Source organism: Artibeus jamaicensis, unplaced genomic scaffold (genome assembly GCF_021234435.1).
Source record: "Artibeus jamaicensis isolate MK-2021 breed Jamaican fruit bat unplaced genomic scaffold, CSHL_Jam_final contig_1998, whole genome shotgun sequence".
Lineage (NCBI taxonomy): Eukaryota > Metazoa > Chordata > Mammalia > Chiroptera > Phyllostomidae > Artibeus > Artibeus jamaicensis.
In genome coordinates this window covers 21,510,001-21,526,408 of record NW_026521407.1, presented here as the reverse complement: position 1 = coordinate 21,526,408, position 16,408 = coordinate 21,510,001, and the positions used below count along the sequence as shown (strand labels likewise).

At 54.0% G+C, this 16,408-nt stretch overlaps 1 protein-coding gene across 1 annotated transcript in view; it reads left to right on the top strand.

The window, feature by feature from the left end:
* SDK2 (sidekick cell adhesion molecule 2) overlaps positions 1–16,408 on the top strand; it is a 241,925-nt gene that overhangs the window by 160,256 nt on the left and 65,261 nt on the right. Inside the window, exons 7-15 of the mRNA XM_037128109.2 lie at positions 1,150–1,340; positions 1,448–1,531; positions 3,060–3,254; positions 4,362–4,478; positions 5,994–6,161; positions 7,143–7,245; positions 13,008–13,184; positions 13,724–13,860; positions 14,469–14,616. Coding sequence (XP_036984004.2) covers positions 1,150–1,340; positions 1,448–1,531; positions 3,060–3,254; positions 4,362–4,478; positions 5,994–6,161; positions 7,143–7,245; positions 13,008–13,184; positions 13,724–13,860; positions 14,469–14,616 — 1,320 coding nt within the window. The remainder of the gene's footprint in view (positions 1–1,149; positions 1,341–1,447; positions 1,532–3,059; positions 3,255–4,361; positions 4,479–5,993; positions 6,162–7,142; positions 7,246–13,007; positions 13,185–13,723; positions 13,861–14,468; positions 14,617–16,408) is intronic.

Here is a 16,408-nt window from a genome sequence, read left to right as displayed (position 1 = left end):
AAATAATTTCACCCTGTGTGGGTGCTATGCTCACTGCTTTCCCACACAACCTCTTTCTCCCGACGACTTCCTGGCATGGATGTCACTACCCTGCAGCCAGGAGAGAGCAAGCAACCTGCCCAAGGTGGCCCGGCTGGCTGACAGCAGAACCGCAATACAACAGGCCTCCCCAAGGCCCGTGCTCACTGCCATGTGCTGGGACTCAGTCTCCTGGGCTGTGAAATGGGAATAATCTGAGCACCTGCCTCAGGTGTGTGGGTGGATTGCTGAGCCCAGCCTGCCCTGGCGCCTCGTGCGTGCTCAGGAAGGATGATGGATGTGATGGGCGGGGAGTGAGGCCAGTGACTGTGAAGGAGGTCACCTCCAGCTGATTCCTAGAGAAAGCCCTGCCCGTAGCAGGGTTTACGTTCCTCAGAACCCAGGTTTCTCCCGAGTGTGGGGAAGGCCACTGGGATGAATGGAGCACATGAAGCAGGTGCAGCAAGGATGCAGAGAAGGCCCACAGGAAAGGGCCTGCCTAATGTCACTCGAGCCATTGTTGCCCCAACTTATTTGACCATGGAACCCCTCTTTCCTGGGACCACTCTGAACACCCTGTACAGCTAACACAGACTCCCCACCCCCTCCTTTGGCAGATTGGCCCTTGAGGATCCGCCAGGTGCTAAACAGCAGAGCCAAGCAGACCTAGTCTCGGGGGCCTTGGGGTGCTGGGGTCAGTGATGGTGGGAAAGGGCTCACCCCCCACCCTCACCCCACCCAAAGTGGGAGGCAGGTACATCCACCCACCTGCCTTTGTCTCCCCATCTCCAAACTTTGGGTACTTCTCTCAGGTTCCTCCTTGTCACTGCCCTCACCTCTAACAGTCTCCTCTTCAGCTTCCCTGCTCTCGCGGGCCCCGGGTACTGGCTTATTCCCTGCCAGCAATATGCAGCCTGTTCTGAGGCTGTATCTGCATTCCTGCATTCGCCTTCACCCCAGCCCCAGTGAGCACGGTTGCCCCATTTTACAGAAGAGGAAACTGAGGCCCAGGGCACTGAAGAAACTTGCCTGAGGCTTGTACCTAGAATTCCGGCAAACTCAGCACCCCGCCCTGCCCTCGGGCCTCCGAAAGTCCCCGTGAATGAGCGCCTGCTCCCTGCCCCCCTCCAGGCCCCTGATCAAGCTGCACATCATTTGGAAGAAGGACGGGATGCTGCTGTCAGGTGGCATCAGCGACTACAACCGCCGGCTCACCATCCCCAACCCCACAGGCAGCGACGCGGGCTTCTACACGTGCGAGGCCGCGCTGCGCAGCAGCAGTGTCCCCTCTGTCATCCGTGGAGCCTACCTGTCTGTGCTGGGTGAGACGGGGCAGGGCCGCTGGGGGCCCCACTTAAAGGGGATCCAAGCAGAGGCTATACGAGGAGGAGCCTGGCTCTGAGCCCCTCCCCTGTCTTCCTTCCCGCAGAGCCGCCTCAGTTTGTCAAGGAGCCAGAGAGACACATCACGGCGGAGATGGAGAAGGTGGTGGACATTCCCTGTCGGGCCAAAGGTAACTTGGCAGGCAGTGTGGATGGCGGGGGGCGCACCCCCTCAGCCTCTCCTGTCTCCGTCAGGGACTTTTCTGAACTGCACCTCCTCCCCAGGCTCCTGACTGAGCAGAGAGCCAGTCTGGCTGTGAGCAGACACCCAGCACACAAACAGGCCAAACTACCACCATCTCTGGGCTGGAAATCGACCTGCGTTGCCATAACTCAGGGGTTACAAACGAACCCAAATTACGGTTATTTCGGAATAGGTGACAGACCCAAATTGCCCATAATTTGAGGGTGGTAGACACTACTGAATTACCGTGATGTTAAAACTACGAGAATGGGGGTGCCTCAGAGACTCCGCCCAGTTTCTGGGCTCTTCTGCTCCCTCTCCCCAACCCACCATTTCTGCAGAACCCCTCTCGTCAGAGCTTCTGGGGCATTTCTGCTCTTCCCACTCCACCCTCCTTCCTCCGTTGCAGCTGAGCCCAGACAGAGTCTGAAACACGGGTGAACTCAGGTGCCACAGTGGGGCACGATCTACTATTGAGCTGAACGTAGTTCAAGTAGGAGGGAGAAGTGACAGCTGTCCTACAGGGGGGAAGGCAGGATTCTTTTATTCATCCCACAAGCCTTTTTTTGACGGCTCACGCCATGCTGAGCCTGTCCCCGGAGCTGGGGCCAAACAGCCAGACTCCGGCTCGCAGGGAACTGGCCTTCCACTCCCGTGCAGGGAGCAGAGACACCAATAAGCAAATAAAGATGCCTTATTTCGTTTCATCTAAAAATGCCACCGGTTGTAAGACGCCCCATTATTTTATGTACCACTAAGAAAGAAAAAAGACCGCCAATTAAATTATGACATTCTGTCGATTGTGAGACACGTCCTGATCGCAGAGAAGTTACAGCGGAAAGAATGTACATTATTGAGTGGATGACATGCGGGATCGTTGAATGTCAGGGAGAAGCGTGCTGGGGGGGGAACGTGGCAGGCTCGGGGGGTGTGGAGCCAGGGCGTGCTCTTCTGAACGGCTGTGGGGAGCGCTCTGGGGGATTGCGTTTGAGCAGAGAGGCCCAGAGGGAGAGGGGGGAGGGTTGGGGGTACCGGTGGGAAGGGTGTGTCAGGCTGGGGATGCTGCTTAAGCAAGGCCGAGAGGCAAGGTGCAGACCCGGCAGAAGGGGGCTGCTGAGGGCCTTCAAGGACCACTGGTCCCGCTGCGTGCTCCTTGATGTGGGCTCTGTGGTCAACTGGATCTGAGAAAAACGTCCCCCCAGCTGGAGGTTCCCAGAGTACCCAGGAGGCTCTGCTACACATTGAGAAAAACACACAATTTGTCCAATCTAGCATTCCCAACCTAAGCTAACCTGGGGGCATTTAAAATTTTCTTTAAATGCCACATAAGAATTCGAGAAGTGACACTCTGAGAACAGCCTCCCACCCGCCCAAGGCCACGAGTGCCCATCTGAGAACGTCTCCCAGCGACACCCTCACAGGCTCCCAGCCTCCAGGTACAGGAGGCCGCTGACTGCTGATTCCCCTCCCCCCAGGCGTGCCACCGCCCTCCATCACCTGGTACAAGGACGCGGCTGTGGTGGAGGTGGCCAGGCTGAGCCGTTTCCGGCAGCGTGGGGATGGGGGCCTGCAGATCAGCGGGCTGGTGCCTGATGACACGGGCATGTTCCAGTGCTTTGCGCGCAACACCGCCGGCGAGGTGCAGACGTCCACCTACCTGGCCGTCACCAGTAAGTCCTTTCCTGCCCTTCTCCCGAGCGCTTCCTACCCAGGACCAAGCTCTGCTGCAAGCCAGGGGCCTCGAAAACAGAGACAGGATCCCAGAGGACCGTCCCTCGGACAGTCGCCAGGGCGATGCAAGCCTGCTGCACCTGCAGCCCCTGGCCCAGTGCTAGAAGAGGCCCCTGGTCCCTGCCTATCCTCTTGGTGGCACGTTCCCAAGAACGCGTTCCCTGGCTCTTTGAGAGACGCCTGGGTGTTTCAGCTGCCCCGGTTCCCTCCCCGGCAGGCTGTCTCGACCCCATCCCAGCCAGGCCGACCTGCTCGCTTCTCCAAAGAGGAAATCAGCACTTTATCCTCAGCTGCCCAACTTGCAAATCCCGTCCCCCCAGAAATCTCTTTGGAGGTGATAGTAGCAGCCCTGCCCATTTAATGGAGTTGTCTCAGTTCTTAGATGACATCGTGAGTGGCCACACGGAACCTCCGTGCAAACACCGTGTCCTACTGGGCCCCTCCTCTCAGCGGCAGGGCCCCTCGCCAGGACCCACAGAGGCCACAGGGCAGAGGGGAGCTGGGCCTGCTCCGCAGGTGCTGTGGGTGGGGCAGCTTCACATGAGCTGGTCTGTGTGTAAGCCCTGCACCCACACACGCATGGCTGGGTGGCTCCTGGAGGGAAGGGAGACCAAAAAAGTCTGTGTTGACACCTGAGGAACCACAGCTCACCCTTGCGATGGGCTCTCCAGGGCCAGCCTTTCAGGAAGCAGGTGATGTTCTCCCATTGGCCATCACCGTTTCCTGCTTAAGAAACCAAAGCCCCAATGTCATGTTCAGTGAAGGATGGATCCATTTACTCTGTCAGGAGGGTGTTCTTGGGCGTCCTTAGCTTCCCCAACAGGGAGGCTTGAGAATCACGGCAGGACAGGAACTGGTGTCACCTGGGTCCCTCCACAGGGTGGGAGACATGGGCAGCCCTTGGGGGATCCCATCAAGGCACCTGCATCCTTCCCCACGGGGGACCCACCCCGCCGGAGTAGCAGAGGCAGGCGAGAACCTGGCCGCCTGGCCCTGGCGGCTCCTCCCAGGGTGCAGCTAAGGGACCCCGCTGTCTCCACCCGCAGGCATCGCCCCCAACATCACCAGGGGCCCCCTGGACAGCACGGTGATCGACGGCATGTCAGTGGTGCTGGCTTGTGAGACATCGGGGGCCCCCCGGCCGGCCATCACGTGGCAGAAGGGTAGGTGAGGCCGAGCCTTTGTGGAGGCCACGAGATGGTCCAGGGCAGCCCTCAGCGCTGGAGCTAGCCCGGGTGGGCTCCCACGCACAGATGTGAGGGTCGCACCCTGCACAACTCGAGAGGGTGCCTGTCACACACAGTGGGCACCACCTGCCGCCCACCAGGCTCAAGGTGCAGCTCCGCGTCTTCTGAGACCTGTGACCTTGGCTGAGGTGTCTCCTCACTCTGAACCTCGGGGCCCCCAGCTGTACACAGGATGGCAGCTTCTGTAAACAGGGTGGCGGGGTAGACAGGAGTGCAGGGAAAGGCCTGCACAGTGCCCAGGAAGGGGCTTGGCCTATTGAACAGCAGCTGTCTGCTGATTATTGTTACGGGGGTTGGGGCAGGTAGGAGGGCCCCAGACTCCTGAGCCCACCCACCTGTGTGCCTTCTCTTCCCTCAGTGTCACACACTCACTTGCACAACTCTCCCCAGGTACACACACATAAACACATGTGTACACACACACAGCCCGTCCCTCAAGCCTCTGTTCAGATGAATCTTCTCACCTAGCCCCCGTGCCCCAGGCCCTCCCCACGACCCCTCCCTGCTTTATTTCCCCACCTCCTAATCAACAAAGTAACTGATTTTGCTCATTGCCTGTCTCCCCACAAAGGCAGGGGTTTCAGTTTTGCCCGCTGCTGTCTCCCCAGGGCTTACAACAGAGTCTGGCACATAGTAGGTACTCAATAAATATTTGTGCCATGAATGTCAGCACATCCCGGTGTGTACCTAGACACGGAAATAAACACACCCACTTACCATGCTCACCAGCTCAGTGAGCCTGCACAGGTGTGCAAACAGACACACTCACCCGCCAGCTCACACCTGCAGAGCTCCCTGGTGCAGACAGGTGGGGTTTTCTGTAAAATAGAGACTGTTACAAAAACCTGCACTTTCAGGCTGTCTCACGCTCGGCATGTCCCCCTCTGTCTCTCTCCATCCGTCCCCCTCTCTCCAGGTGCCAGGCCTCCCTAAGGTCCCACTGCACAGGGAGGTCTGTCCTGGCCACAGCTGCCCCTGTCCCTCTCCGCCCCACCCCCACTCTTTGCTGCTCCCACCCCTCCCTTCCTTCCACCGCCCGAAGGTGACCCTCCAGAAGCATCCTCTGCAGGATGCCCGCCACCACCTTGTCAGAGCTGTCTGCCCCTCCCCCCGCAGCCCCGGAGCCTGCTGCAGCAGGAGATGGTCCCTGGCCTTCTCTGGTGAAGGGCAGACAGTGTGGTGGGTGGGAGACATCAGGAGACCTGAGACCCAGGCTGCCTGCTCTGTGCCTGTCCCCAGTCAGAAACCTCAGTGCCCCTTGCAGCCCAGTCACTGCCCCCATCCCAGCACTCCCAGCATTTCTAACCCCAGGAGCCTGCCTGCCACCACCCAACCCAGAGCGGGAGGGGTGGGGTGTGCGGTACAGGCATAAGGCCACCTCAGCGTTCAGGGAGCTACAGCCTGAGCCCACCCACTGTGTGCTGCCCACAGGGGAGCGCATCCTGGCCAGCGGCTCTGTCCAGCTGCCTCGCTTCACGCTCCTGGAGTCCGGCAGCCTGCTTGTCAGCCCCACGCACATCTCCGACGCCGGAACCTATACCTGCTTGGCGACCAACTCTCGGGGGGTCGACGAAGCCTCGGCCGACCTGGTCGTGTGGGGTGAGTGTGCAGAACAGGAGCCTGTTACACGTCTCTGCGTGAGAGTGTGCCGAGCACACTCGACCTCCCCACAGAACACACACTCATGCCACCAGCACCTCCACGTCCCCATGTCTGTCCAGCCAACAGGCTTCTTACAAGAGGGACTTGGACAAATTGATTCAGAGAGTGACCAGAAAGGCCAAGTTTCCATGGCTGACACCGTGTGACTGAGGGGGCTCCTGCTCTGCTTGGCCAAGTGGAGAGAACATAGAGGTGACAATGGACAGCTGTCTGCATATACTTTAGGCCAGAAACCAGCAAACTTTTTCTGTAATGACCAGATAGTAAGTATTTAGGCTTGTGGTCCGGACAGTTGCAACTCCTCAACTAACTCCTTGGTCTCATCAAGAAAGCAGCGTAGACAATACTGATTATCAGGCAAGGCTGCCTTCCGGCACCAGCCCCCCAGCCAGCCCCCCAGCAGACTTGTCCCCCACACTGTCCTTTGCTGGCCCCTGCTTTAAGAAATGTCTGGAGTCCTTTCCAGCTCTCTGACTGCACCTGATGGGACCTGCACCCAAGACAGACATGTGTGTGGGCCTCCTGTCTGGGCTGGGGGGCAGTGGCTTACTGCTGAGCAACACATTAGACCAGGGACCAGGCGAGCCCCTTTTATCTCGGCTGAACCACCAATGTGCTAGGAATACGACCCTGATCCTCCTCAGGTTTCCGGTTTTCTAGCCCTCGAGTGGGTGTGTGGGAGCGAAATGAAATGAGCCCCCACTACGAACGTGGCTCCCAGGAATTCAGGTGTCACAGAAGCACCTTTTTTCTCACGTGCTGGGACATTCACTGTGGCCTACCTATTCCCCTGTCTGTCTGCCCCCCTTGGCCCACAAAGGCTGGGTCACCCACAGACACCTTCCCCACCACCTGCTCCCCACGTTAGTCCAGGACCCACGCCCCTTCTCACTGTGCCAACGCCCTGCTGTCTTTCAGCCCGGACCCGCATCACCAAGCCTCCCCAGGACCAGAGCGTCATCAAGGGCACGCAGGCCTCCATGGTGTGTGGCGTGGCCCACGATCCCCGAGTGACCATCAGGTACTCCGTCTGCTGTGGCCCCAGGGAGGCAAAGGGGAAGGGCAGCTGAAGGGTAGCTGGTAGCTAGGTCTGTGTGTACACCAAGGAGCTAAGTATGGCCTGGGCGGGGGCAGGAGGGCAAGGAACATCCTTAGGGGGGCGGTTCACAGAGCTGGTGCTTGCTGAGCTGGGGCGTACGGCTCACTGAGCAAACGCCTTGGGACGGAGCAGGCCTGAATTAAATGGGGTAGTGTCAGAGGGGAGAAGGCAAGGGAAGGGGTGTGCGCTGCTCTGGGGCAGGGTGGTGGCGGGCAGGCTCCCAGCCTTAGAAGTGCTGGGATGCAGGAGGAAAGAAGGAGGGAGAAAGAGGCGTTGGGAGCTGCCGGCTCCCCCAGACCCTCTGCTCACTAAGGGGATGGCAGAGAGGTCTCCGTGAACAGATGCGGGAGAAGTGGTGGGCCTGGGCAGCCCTCAGAGAGACACTGTGAGGGCAAAGGGCGCACACCGAGGCCACCCCCACCATCCGGGACCTCAGCAATGGGACCTCAGCAACGAGCTGTGGAACCCGCTGGAGAGGCCGCCTGGGACGGGCAGCCCAGGTCAGGAGTAGCCGAGAAAGGCCGGAAAGGCAGGACCCTCCAAAGCTTCGGATGCGGACTGCGGGGAGCTAAAACCAGGAGAAAATTGTCCTTTTGGGCTCTCCTTTGAGCTCCGGGATGCTAAGTAAAAATTTTAACTGCTTCCTTAGAAATAAAATTTCCCTCCATGTTGCTTATGAATTTTATGGGCAATACCACTGACAAACAACTGGCCTGGACACTGTGAGGGGCCTGGCAGAGGCCACTCAGAGCCAGCGGCCCTCCACATCCGACAACTGCATCCTGGGGCGCCATCTGGTGGCCGCTGGGCATGTGACAGTCTACCAACACATCACAGGGACCCTGGAAGCCACCGTTGCCATGAGGGGTACTAGACGTTTAGGCCAACACCCGTTTATTCTCAGAGAACCCATGTCGGGCCCCAGTTTGAAAAAACCTCACTTAACGTTCAACATTAACCCTTTAGGACCACCACCGCGTGGTGCCGGCACAAATGCAAAGAGGAGCCTTGAAACCACATAGATATGGTTAGAACATTGTCAACAGATCACCCAGAATGTGCTTGTTCCTGAGTTTATTCTATTTTTGTCTTAAAAACTAATATACCAGCTCTAGAAACATCCTCCAAGAGAACCCACACCCCACACACACAGAATACTGCTGTGAGTCTCAGACCTGTAATAAACAGTAGCTATAATTTTTGCACCCATTAATTGAAAAATTTTATGCCAAGAAGCTATAGTAATTCAGTAACAATAAAATAAATTGGTTTTTTTATTTATAAAAATGTTATCTACTAAAATTTGGAAGCTACTTGCACATTTTATTTGTTCTGTACACAATTCTTTATGAACAAAGGGATTCGGGGACCTGTTACAATACACAGACAGACTGCGCTCCAGGACCTCAGTGGCCTACAGGTCACCGCTGCAGTGCACTAGAGGGGGCCTCGCCTTAGAATGGAATTGCCCATCTAGGACAGTCTTTTCTAGGTGGGAGGAGAGAGGAGAATTGGTCCCTCATACTCCCAAAATTAGATGTGGCCACAGCCACTCCCACCTCCCCCCACACACACACCTATCTTCCTGGAACTTGGGTGGGGGGCTGTTTGGCTGCCCTCCACCTTCTGAAGTGAGAGCCTTGCGGCGGGTAGACTCCAGACTTCAGTATCTTTTAAAAGTCCCAACGTGATTCTAATATATAGCGGGATTGAAGACTCTGTCCTGGACACAGTGGGGTTCCCTGAGCGGACAGACCAACAGGACCTGAACAGCCAGGTCAGACGAACATGTTGGCCTCTCGTTCCTGCACCATGCGTCCTCGAGACACCAGGCTCCAGGGTGGCAGCCTCGGGCGGAGGCTCATCACAGGGGAAGCTTTGGGACGGCTCTAGATCTGGGCCCCATCTGGGCAATCTACTTCCAGCCACTATTAATATTAGTCAACACTTGATTGCTGTTTTCCTTGTTATACAGCTAATAGAAAACAGCAAGTGCAGATAAGCCAAAAAAAAGGAGAAGGTGAGAGAGAATAAGAAAAGCACATTTACATGTTTCTCTCAATTGGAGATCGTAATGTTTCAATATTCGGATGCCATTTTATAAAACTAGAAGCACAGTGTTTACTAATGTGCTGTTTCCCTTAAGAACCAGTTGTGAATCTCTTCCTCATCAATAAATATTTCTATGTAAATTCAATTATATGGTTATTCAGCCATCTATTTTGTGGATGCCATGTAATTGATGTTACCATATTCCCCAATGCTTGGTATTTGGGCTATTTCTAAATCTTACTAATATTAAGAAATATCATTATGCATGTCCTTGTAGCAAAATATTTGTGCATGTCTTTGACTCCCTGAGGACTATCTGATATCATTTCAGACTGAGGGGGCGCCTGAAAGCCACTCATCAGAAATGTTTTACCCAAAGAGAAATGGACTGATGGGTTTTTCTAACGCTCTATTATGGAAATTTTCAAACATACCCCAAAGTACAGGGAAATGAATCCTCAACCCTCATGTACCCATCTGTCAGCCTCCCAATCATCAGCATTTTGCTCATTTTGTTTCATCTGTCTCTCCACACACGTTTTTTTATGACGACGATATTTTAAAATCAAATCTCAACATGTAATTTCACCCTTAAGTAGGTCAAGGCGCATTTCTTGCTGAAATGGACTTTTCATTCAACATAACCACCATGCACCCCCGTCACGCCTAACAGCATAAACAACAATTCCTTGAGGCCCGTTAATACCGGTTTCATTCCGGTCGCCCTGACTGAATGGAGGGTGTCCCCGCAGCTGTCAGTCAAACACAGCGGCCAAACAGCGTGAGCACATTGTGTTGGGTTTGGTGTGTCTTCCTTGTGCTACGCACCCCCCTCGCCCTTGTTGTGTCTTTGTCTTTGTTTTCACGCAGTTGACTTGTTGGAGAAACCAGGTTCTACAAGACGGAGGTCTACAAACTTTTTTCTTTTTTGGCAAACTGTTTTCTTTATTGTCGTTCACGCAAACATTTTTTGTAAAGGACCAGAGAGTAAATATTTTAGGCTTTGAGGGTCGTTGTCATGACTACTCTATATGATTACAGGTTATTTTGGAAATGTTTTACCCTAAGTTCAATGCAAATATACTCATTAACATGGAAACAAGTGGGCATGTCTGTGTTCCAATAAAACTTTATTTATACAAGCAGACAGCAGGGCCGGCCCTAGGTTGCTGACCCCTACTATAGACTGGCCCGCCTTCTGCATTTGGCTAGCTACTTTTTCATGCTGTGGTTCACCTGCTCTCCTATCCTTTATCTTCCTAATTACGAGTAACTGCCCATTCAATCCCAGTTGAGTTGTGGGAGTTGCATCCTCCCTACAGCACCAGCCACATGTCTCCTTGCCACTGGTTATTTCTTACGCAGAATCTACTCTCTGCAACTGGATGTGCTTTTTTGTTTTTTTTTTTTTTAAGAAAAACTCTCCCCATCCCACCAACCCTGGCAAGGATAATTCTTTTCTAGAGATGAATTAAAGGCGATTGCTTTTGGCGACGTGTAAATATGTATAAAAAGCCTGAAAAGTTAATTCAGCAGTTGTACTGCTGAGAATTGATCCTTGAGGAAATGACCTAGAATGTATGTAAATATCTTGCTGCAAGGATGTTCATTACAGCATTAACTATAATGTCAGAAAACCAGGAGCTAAACCGGGCCCCAGCTTTATGGGATCAATTACAGAGCATCCATACTTGAGGCCGCCGACAGAAACTGTGGGATGGAAATGCCTCATTGACAAGTTTATGATATTACATTGTGTGGAGAAAGCAATAGATGGATGGATATGTTGAAGTAAGGAACGTCCAACCCTGTAGAGAATTCTCACGAGTTTAGTTGAGCCAAATTGACAATTGCTGGGAAGCAAAGTCTCAATAGATTGAGAAACTATTCTTGAAATTTGCCATTTTTGCAGTTTATTTTATACATTAGCATCAAAGGAGGAAGTTTAAGGAGGGTTACATGAAATCCATTGGTGGTAGATTAAGGAGGTGTGAGAAAGCAAAGCAGGGAAACCCTGGGATTGGATAAGAAGTGGAACAAAGGTGTGACACAGACTTTGTTTCCATTGGCGGGTCAGGGATGATTTACAATGAACACATCCGGCACAGAGAGGCAGTGTGCCAAGGGCGGGAAAGCAATGAGGGTTCTGTGGTCTGCTCGGGTGTGCGGGCTGTGCCCTGAACGTCTGGGAAAGAAAATCGCTCTGCAAGGTCAAAGGTGTACCTCATCTTAGATGCAAAAAGATAGCAGACAGGACTCACTGAAGGTAAAGATCGGCCTCTGTCAGGGAAGCTACAGGCCCAGGATGTGACTCCTCTCCATGACCTGCCCTTCGTCAGGAATGGTTCTGTTCAGACCGTCCTGTCTGATCACTCTCCATCCCTGAGTGTGTGAGGCCGCCCGCCGTGCAGTCGGGTGTGCATGGGGCCTCTTTGCCATCCACAGATAGTTTGCCGGATATCACTTATGTAAAAATATGCTGTATCCGGAAAACTGCACAATAATGGCTAACCTGTTCTAAATATTTGGTACGAACTCTCACAGTTCTTACAGCAGCCCTATAGGCGAGTGGTGTTATTTCACTCACATGGGAGATGAGGAAACTGAGGCACGGCATGGTTAATACACATACCCAGGACCACAGTGCTGGTGAGTGAGCCCAGGGGGATCCAGTCCCGAGCAGAGCAGCGGCCCATGGGGCAGGCGAGAAGAGTCTACAAGGTGTGGGCACAAACGTTAATCATGGTCTCCCGTTATGGGAAAACTTTTCAGTTCTCCTTTGTCCTTTGCTGTTACCTGTACTTGCTACTTTTCTGATTTTTAAAAACTTAGGTTAAAAAGATCGCAGCATCATTCTCTTTAGCAGTCTTACCTTCTCTTAACCCAGAGAGTTCTAGGACCCCGCCGTGGCTGGGGCCTACCACCCCATCACCCCGAGAGCAGGTGATGGGTCATTTGCAAAGCATCTGAACTCCCACCCCTTTCCCTCCCCTGGCACTGGGCACCCTGATCGACCTTGGAAGGGGGGAGGACCTGGCACCCACGTGTCTTAAGGGCAACGAGGGTCGTATTTCCTGCAGAACAGTCCCACAGAAGATGTTTCTTATTGTCAGACACGGGCTCGTGTGCAATTCCTCAAGGTCCCCTTTGTACGGACTGACCGGCACTAAAGAGATTTTTCAGACACAAAAGTCATTTTGTCACAGTGATGCGTTGATCTAGTGATTCACCTCATAGAACTAATTCCAGAATGCAGTCTATGCAGAAACGCGCATTCTTTTTCCAACTATAATCTTTTAGCCTTTGGGGAAGAATAGCTGTTTGCCAGATCTTCTGTGCTGGCTGCTGGGCAATAGCTTCCAGCTAAAAGCATAAAGGCTTCGACCTAGATTTGAACTGAAGGTGTAAATGAGCAGTGAAGACTTACAGCCTTAACTCCCCCTGCCCACACCGCCCCCACAGGCACCCGCCCCCACAGGGGTGATGGACAGTGCCCTGGCTGAGACCGGCCCCAGATTGCCCCCTACCAATCCTCGCAACTGTCTCCTGCAGAGCAGCCTGGGCAAAGAGCACCCCCGAGAGCACCCCTTCTTCCCTTCCTCTCTTTACTTATTGGCTCTTCCTACTCTTAGGTACGTCTGGGAGAAGGACGGGGCCACCCTGGGCACAGAGAGCAACCCACGCATCCGCCTGGACAAAAACGGCTCCCTGCACATCTCACAGACGTGGTCAGGGGACATCGGCACGTATACCTGCCGGGTGCTGTCAGCCGGGGGCAACGACTCGCGCAGCGCACACCTGCGTGTCAGGTAAGGGCACCTGCCCAGGCCCCGGCAAACGGGTGCAGGCAGCAATGAGAAGCCACGTTTTGGCAGGCCACCAGGGTACCTGGGAGCACACACCTTCTCTCACAACACACCCAAGCATCCTTCTAGGTTGGGACCCCTGCAAGAGCAGGGGAGTCTGGGTTTGGCTTTGGACGGGTGGGCTCCAGCGCCAGAGAGAAGGATCTGCAAATAGATGGCCCAAAGGCCAAGTATTTTGGTTTGTTTTTAAGACCTTATTTATTTATTCTTTAGAGGGGGACGGGAGGGAGAAAGAGAGGGAGAGAAACATCAATGTGTGATGTCCCCATCTGGGGACCTGGCCCGCAACCCAGGCATGTGCCCTAGACTGGGAATCAAACCAGCGACCCTATGATTCGCAGGTGGGTTCTCAATCCACTGAGCCACACAAGCCAGGGCCCCAAAGAGCAAGTTTCATGGCTGAGCACAAGGTATCCTGGAAATTCAACCCCAGTCCTGTCTCTAGACCTCACCTGTGACCCCACCACATGTCTCTCCTCCAGACAACTGCCTCACGCCCCTGAGCGCCCAGTGGCGATGCTCAGCACCTCAGAGAGGCGGGCCATCAACCTGACGTGGGCCAAGCCCTTCGACGGCAACAGCCCCCTGGTCCGCTATGTCCTGGAGATGTCGGAGAACAGTAAGGCTCAGCTCCACCGCGGGTGGCGGGGGTGGGGGTGGGGGTGGGGGGTCCTTGCACAGGCCAGCTGGATTCCAGCGCCCCACTTCCTACAGCTCTGCCTTAGAGCGGCCCCCTCCCTCTGGAAGCCTCAACTTCCTCAGCTGTCAGAGGATGAATCTGCCCCCTGGGGTCGCTGTGACAGCTGAACAAGACCCCCAGGAGGTGCAGCACTGGGGCCTGCCACACCAGCAGCCTCTAGATGGTGGCAGTCCTTTTCCTCTTTATCCTCCAAGTCCCCAGGCTGTGGACTCCAGAATTAGCAGGCATCATTTGAACGTTGTTTTAAATACAGTTTGCATAGAGCTCATCGATTTGAAGGGGTGGGGGGAAGGTGGGAAGGACCAATGCTTCTCAGTTCCTATGATCTCTGCTGCCCCCTGGCACCCTCCAGACCCACCCCCCCACACACAGGCTGAGGGGACCTAAAATATGACATGACCAGCCTCCACTGGCCCAAGGGGATGGCCTCTGCTGGCCACAAATGAGGCTGGACCCCTGCTGGGAGCCAGGGATAAGGAGTATGGTCCCCAAGAGGCCCACCTCGCCTCCACCCTCCACCCATGTAGATGCCCCCTGGACCGTGCTCCTGGCCAGTGTGGACCCCGAGGCTACCTCAGTGATGGTCAAGGGCTTGGTTCCTGCACGCTCCTACCAGTTCCGTCTCTGTGCCGTCAACGACGTGGGGAAAGGACAATTCAGCAAAGACACGGAGAGGTGAGAGAGAGGTCTCAGTGTCCAGCTGAGGGAGGGGCCGAGAGGGGCTGCCTGTTGCCGAAACCAGTGTGGCAGAGTGGGGCCAGACTGCCCGGCAGGGCCTGGCTGGTTGTCTTGGAGCTCTCCTGGCCTCAGACTGTGCATCTGCAGGATGGGGGAACAGCACTCCCTCCTGCCTCCCAGGCATGTGGTAAGGATGAAATGAGGCCTTAGCAGAGACAGAAGCAGGGAGAAGCGCTGTGAGTGGGCCAGGAGCGTGAGCACCAACCAAATTTAGCGGTCCCACCAGCTAGGAGCTAGGCGAGTTCAAAGACTCCCATCCTCTGCCTGGCATGCCCTCAGGCTGCTGGAGGGGGGTGGAATCTGCTCGGATCCCCGTGGCCAGCACCTTGCGTGACGCCAGCCCTATTAGGCTTTGCACACAGCTTTCTCAGAACGATGGGAATTGAATAAAAACAGCAGGTCATCCATTTTGAAACATCACACAGCCAAACCCACTTATGTAGGAGGCTCATTCTGGCCACCTCCGCCCCGAGCAGCGGCCACCTCTAATGAGAATAAGACATCAAGAGGACAGAATGACAGCAACAGAAATTGCATGTGCCAAAGCCGTGCGCTTTGCTCTGTGCTTTCTAGGTTTGGCTTTATTTTTTTTCCAATTTATTGAGATATAATTGACATACACCATTGTGTAAGTTTAAGGTGTACAGCCTGTGGATTTGACAGACTCATATGTTACAAAACGACACCACCCGTAGTTAGCTAACACCTCCTTCCCTGTTACCCTTTCTTTTTATGGTGGGAACATTTCGTATCCACTCTGAGCAGCTTTCGAGCATATAATATAGTATTATTAGCTGCAATCCCCACGCTGCCCATTAGATGCCCAGAACTTGTTAATCTTACAACTGGAAGTTCGCACCCCCGACTGATATCTCCTCATGTAACTCCCTCCCCAGCCCTTGCTAACCACCGGTCGAGTCTTTCTCTGAGTTCAGGTTTTTCAGATTCCACGTGTGTGTGCCACATCCTCATTCATTCATTCTTTGATGGACACTTAGGTTGTTTCCATGTCTTGGCTGTTGTGAATAATGTTTCAATGAAAACGGGGGTGCAGATATCTCTTCAAGATTCTGTTTCCATTTCCTTCGGATGGATATAGCCCCAGAAGTGAGGTGGCGGGCTCATATGGCCGTTCTATTTTTAATGTTCTGAAGAAACTCCACACTGTTTTTCATAGTCGCTGAATCCATTTGCATTCCCACCAACAGTGCGCAAGAGTTCCCTTTTCTCCCCATCCTCGCCCACGGTGTCTCTTGTCTTTTTGATGATAGTCATTTTAACACGCGTGAAGCAGCATCTCATTGAGGTTTTGATTTGCATTTTCGGATAATTGGTCGTGCTGAGTACCTTTTCATCTACCTACTGGCCGTCTGCATGTCCTCTGCCCATTCTTTAATGGTGGGTTTTTTCGTTGCTGCTGCTGCTGGTTTGGTTTTGTTTTATTTTGGGTTTGTTTTTTTTGGGGGGTTTTTTTTGCTATTAAGTTGGGTGAGTTCTGTATGTATTTTAGATATTAACCCCTTACCAGACACAGGGTTTGCAATACTTTGTCTCATTCCGTAGGCGGCCTTTTCTGTGCCACTGCCGGTCCCCTTGGCTGTGCAGAAGCTTTTCAGCCCGACGTCCTCCCACTTGTTATTTTTGCTCCCGGTGCCGGTGCGCTTGCTGTCACACGCAGGGAGTCGCTGCCAAAACCAGTGTCAGGGAGACTTCTCCCTGTGTTTTCTCC